General features: G+C 42.0%; 1 protein-coding gene across 1 annotated transcript; it reads right to left on the reverse strand.

Moving 5' to 3' along the window:
• Positions 1-666: 666 nt before the first annotated feature.
• Positions 667-4,980, reverse strand: LOC139213778 (heme transporter hrg1-A-like). Its single transcript, XM_070844418.1, has 3 exons — positions 4,764-4,980; positions 2,860-3,027; positions 667-1,856 (listed from the first exon to the last, which is right to left on the reverse strand). Exons 1-3 carry the CDS (start codon positions 4,891-4,893, stop codon positions 1,720-1,722), a joined length of 435 nt encoding a protein of 144 aa, XP_070700519.1. The 5' UTR covers positions 4,894-4,980; the 3' UTR covers positions 667-1,719.
• Positions 4,981-5,380: the final 400 nt, after the last annotated feature.

Here is a 5,380-nt window from a genome sequence, read left to right on the forward strand (position 1 = left end):
CAGCTGCAGGATGGATTCAAAAGACACATTTTTCCACCAGATATTGTCCTATAAATGAATAACGTAACGAGTGATAATGCACCAAACACTGACAGCGCTGTAATAATCCAGTCACATATTTTTCAAATCAACTTCAAAGTCCTTCTATCAGGCGGCTGCTTTAACAAAATCATACACCAAAAATTCTCTGCACCCACCCCCAAACTTCCCTTTGAGGGACAAAATAAAAACGTGCATGGATGGAATAATTGCTTGACTTCAAAGGGCAGATTATTGACCAACGTTTATTGTTGGGATTGTGATGCTGTGGGGTGTTTTTCCTTCATAAACGTGGCTCGGGTGGGTGGGAAAAGTGGTTCATTCCACTCATGGCGCAAATCCCACTCTAATGCCCAACATCGACCCACCTGACCCGGGCTTAGCTGGAAGACGAATGTGTAGCACCTTCAACCTGCCTCTGTGACACAGAAAGTCACAAGCCTTATGAAGAAAATAATAAAGTGTTTTTTTTGTTTGTTTTTTGCTGTAATTCCTTTGCAAAGTACAAAGGAATAAAACACATTAGAGGAACAGAAACTGTAGAAACACTCTTAAAAAAAAAAGAGGAAGAGTTATCAGCCACTGTCTATTTTCAGATTTCATTGCACAAACACACCGATGCACAGGGAATGTCAAAAACACATATTTAATTAACAGGACTCTCAGACACACACTTATACACACGTACACACACTCCTGCATTCAGTCAAGTGATACATGGATACACAACGCCATGCTTCATTTCTGACATGGAAATGTGCAGAGATAAACATTTCAAAGAAAACAGGGTAAAATAATCTCAATAAGCAACATCATAAACATAAATGGTTGAGTTGAGGACAACATAACATAAAGCAACATGCATGCGCCTTAGCGGCATCACTACTGTTGCAAATTAAAGCCATAACTGAAGCCCATTTTCACACTTATCCTTCTTTTCTTAAATGTTTTTGTCACACTGATAAAAACACAATACAAAAATCATTCTTTACATTAAAAATGCCCCTTCATGGTTCAGAAATACACTGAGCCAGGACATGTGGTGCTTATTTGGACCTGCCCTCTGCAAGACCCTGACGTGCATCAACTTTAAAGCAGGATTAATGCCTTGCGATCAGCAGACTTCATCACCTCACCACTGTACGTGCAACTTGTGATGCTAAAAAAATTCTCTTCATGATTCATTAATCCATAAACACATTGAATGTAATATGAAGATGTAAGTGGGGATGTCAAGCACACACACCCTGTGCGTGGTGTTTGAATGTTGGAGAGGTGACACCCTCTAGTGGCTACAGCTGGAAACTGCAACTGATAATTACCACTGAGGAGTATATAGTTTCTTCACCTGGACGAGCTAAGAATCATATTTTGTCATGACGAAATCGAGCAGATGCTAAAGACGTGAAAGTGTCAAAATCTATCAAGGATCATATAAAACAGCACAGGATTTGTCTGTAAAGTGATCAAGTCAACAACAAACCCTGCACACATAGGAAAAACAAGGAGACACTGGCCAAGAAGGCAAAGGTGCTCATCCACAAGACAAAGTATTTCTGCTCATCTTCTGATTCCTCTTAAAATGTCCTCCATCATGTTTGGACTGAGACACGCTCAGGCGGCACGGTGAGTGCACTCCAGAGTCTGTGTGGTTACCGGTTGCAGGATGTTTAAGCGTCCTTAGAAGTCGCTGAGGATGCTGATGTCGGCGAACTCTTTGCGGTAGCGGTGAGAGCTCAAGGCGAGCAGGAAGGACCACTTGAGGCTCATGAAGCTCCACACGCAGGACAGGTAGAGACTCTGAGGGTTGGTCAGGGCTGTGGGAGGAGGAGACACAGATTAGCACCAGCGAGGTCGGCAACGGCACAGATTTATCAAGACTTTTAAGAATGACACTTAAGAATGGTTTAAAGAAAAAGTCTGGAGTAAAAAGAGTGACAGCAAACGTGACAAATACGATATACCAAATAGTTTACTCCTACTTTCTGTGAAGAGGGGATAACCTTTAACAACTCTCATATTATTACTGGAGCTGGAGATAAGGATTTACCCAACGTCTGCCATATTGGTGGTGTGAAATCCTTCATACATCCGGTAGCAATTAAGTTGTGAAATTAAAATATATCAGATTGTTGTTAATGTATAAATTTGGATTTATAACTGGGGATGAAATAAAAAGAAAGTGGCTGAAATGGAAACACAAAGAAAACTAAACTGGAGCAGGAAAGAAATTCTGCTGCAGGTAAACAAGATGCAACACAGAAATCATTATAATAAGGACAATTCTGGACCACATTGACAAGTACAGACAATGAAAGAGTCTGGAAAGTGAAAAAGAAAAGCAAAAGCCATGCCAGCTTTGAATTCTACTTTGAATAAATGTAAAAAAGGAAAGGGTGGTGTAACAGTCTAACACTACCCCATTTCTGAATTATATATATGTTTTATTATTATCACATATTAAAGGGTAGATAAATATCTTTGTGTATCTTTGTGTAGGAGGGATGACACTTTTGGACTGGAGAAACTTTTACCGCCAATTTCATTCTGGGTTGACAAGGGGCATTGTGGGAATTGTAGGAAATCTGCACATGAAGTACGCCTCAAAGATTCAGGCAGAGTGGGGACTTTAAACTCAATCATTCGTCTTATCAGGTCATTCAGGTTCTTCGTTGTTACTATTTTGCTGCAAAACTAATTCCACACCTGGAGAAATACAGCAGTAAACATCAACTGTAAGATGCATGATGCCAAAAAGCAGCTGGTCCGGACGTAAACACACCAGAGCGACAAACAGGAAAGCGATGTAGACGAACTTACACTCCTTATTGTTGATGGCGATAGACAGGAAAGCGATGAAGGCCACGACTGCCAGCAGAGAGAAGAAAACCCCCATGAAGAAGAAGAACTTGAGACCCTTCAGCCAGGTCCTCCAGTAGTCCTGCAGGTACATGATGTGAGTGATCAGGGTCCAGAGTGCCAGCACACCTGAGGGACGAACACAGCCGACAAAGTTAGCTTCCCCTCCAACTTCTAGATTTTTTTTATTCTTATTTTGTTAGTGTTGCTGTTGTAATGCAGCTGCAACAAAGGCCTGGAAGTCTTGAGCTACTCATTTACTCTACATGAACCCTAAACACAAAGAGTAAGCCGGCATGTAATGAAAAACAACATTGCAACTGTTGGTTTTATGCTTCACGTTTTCCAGCAACTGACTCTCAAAGCCTCATAGTCGTGCTTACTTTGAATGCACAAAAAGGAAAACATTTTCCAAAAAAGTCTCCCACATTGCAAAAATCTAAAATCTGACCCCCTTTAAAGCCCTGGACTGCGTTTCGATGCTCCTGGTCTTAAGGAGGCATGAGGGGTGACTGTGCATTAGTCCCATCATGACACAGCATGCTGACGATTGAGTTGCTGAGTCAAAGAATCACACTTCTTTCTTCGTGTTCCCCTTTTTTTTTTTTTCTTCCTGAAGTGCAGTGATCTGAAGCCGCTGCTACCTAACTGTCAGTGTTTCCAGTCAAGGGTGTTAAATACTGTTGAGTGTGTGAAAAAAAATTACGATTTGTTACTTTTATTCAAACTGGTTGCATTCTGTTCCCTTTCAGAAACTGATGCAGACTCTGGGAGTGCGTCCACCTCTCGGATACCTGCAAAATTCATATTTGTGCCGCTCTGGCAGGGAATGAGGTTAACGTCATGTGTGCAGGACTCTAATCTTAGTGCTGTGAGAGAATGGGGACAGTGCTACACTTTTCTTTTATCCATCCATCCATCACAACAGAACCCAGAGAGTCAGTTTGATACCTGGGAACATGTAACAGCCAATAAAACTGATCACGGCACATCCTGTGAGCAGGCGGGTGCAAAGGTTATAGATATGGACATGCAGACCTCAACAGTGGCTCAAAGTTCGGATCCACAGAAACAAACAATACTTAATATAGCCTGTTGCATAATATTTTTGGAACGTCCTGTGCAAACCTGCTTTAACAGTCACGGTGTAAAATCAGACGCACGCTGTGGCGACTCCAAACTCAAAAGGACCCTATTGTTGTTGCTATTTTACTCTACATTACCACCAATCGTGTGCCGATAGTTAAATGAATGGAAACCACTGGTTAAAAGTGGCTTCCATTCATTTAACTACAATATAAAAATTAACTTGCAGAGTCTGAAAATGATCTGACAGCTGCCTGAAGGGTTATCTTAAATAAATAGAAAGTTTAGGTGATTTATAACACTAATACTAAAACACTAATAGGGTTATTAAATAAACTTCTATTTTAACATTTTAAATATGAGGAACACTGCCCACTACATTTGTAATGTGTGGCCTATATGTGGATGTTTCTGAGCTACTTTTTTATCTCCAATATTATAACTAGCTCCTAAAACATTATTACTTACATTGTCCCCATTTTTCTTAGTCATTTAGTCTCAAAAGTGGACATTTATACTGATAACAAGCTGAAAGCTGTCAGATAAGCATGCAAAACCAGCTGCACTAATACTAAAAGAACAGTACTTGTACATGACTGTATGGATCAGTCGACATTTCTGCCCTGTAAACAATAACTTTGCACCCGGTGGGTTTAACAGCAGGGGCCCCTTCAGCCCGAGGTAGATAATATAACAGGACACCACCGGGTCACTGTGACATGCTCAAAGTCAAAGTGCTCGGCTGCAGAGGGGGAGCAGACACACGGTGTTCACTCTACCTGACAGTCCTCCCATGGCTGCGGTCCACGGCTGTCTGTACGCGATGTTCCACACGAGGAAGGCGGAGAAGCCCACGAGCACACCGACCGAGGCATAGCCGATACTGATGTGTGTTTTATTCACAGCCATTATCACCGAAAAAAACACACACACAGGAGGCGGCAGGAGAGCAGGGACACGAGCCGGACAGGACGACAACAGGAGTGTGTGTGTGAGTGTGTGTGTGTGTGTGTGTGTGTGAGTGTGTGTGAGCTGGAAATTTCAAAACAACTGCATCCGGTTAATCTGCAACCAGGCCGAAGAGGACAAAACGCGACCAGCTGTGTGTGAGTCCTGCTGACTAATGGTTGTCACACACACACACTCAGAGAAGGAAGTGTGAAACATGACAAAGCGTTCCTGCTGAGAAATGTTGTCTTTTTTTTTTTCTGTCCAGCTGTGTTAAAAAATAAATAAAAAAAACATTGCTTCACTCTTCGTCATCTGATATTAGCCAAAGAGATGCTGCTCAGTGCTGCAGGCTGGACACAGCGCCCCCTACAGGAGCCTGACACCTCCTCAGTGTCTGGGCTGAAACTGATCCCAGGGCTGGCTGCTTAAAAATAATATTCATCAC

This window comes from Pempheris klunzingeri, chromosome 2 (assembly GCF_042242105.1).
Source record: "Pempheris klunzingeri isolate RE-2024b chromosome 2, fPemKlu1.hap1, whole genome shotgun sequence".
Taxonomy (NCBI): Eukaryota; Metazoa; Chordata; class Actinopteri; order Acropomatiformes; family Pempheridae; genus Pempheris; species Pempheris klunzingeri.

Coding starts and splice junctions, on each gene's coding strand:
- LOC139213778 (XM_070844418.1), bottom strand. CDS start 4,893: ATGGCTGTGAATAAAACACACATCAGTATCGGCTATGCCTCGGTCGGT. Junction 3,028..4,763: donor AGCCATGGGAGGACTGTCAG/GTAGAGTGAACA, acceptor TTCGTCCCTCAG/GTGTGCTGGCACTCTGGACC. Junction 1,857..2,859: donor CGCCATCAACAATAAGGAGT/GTAAGTTCGTCT, acceptor CTCCTCCCACAG/CCCTGACCAACCCTCAGAGT.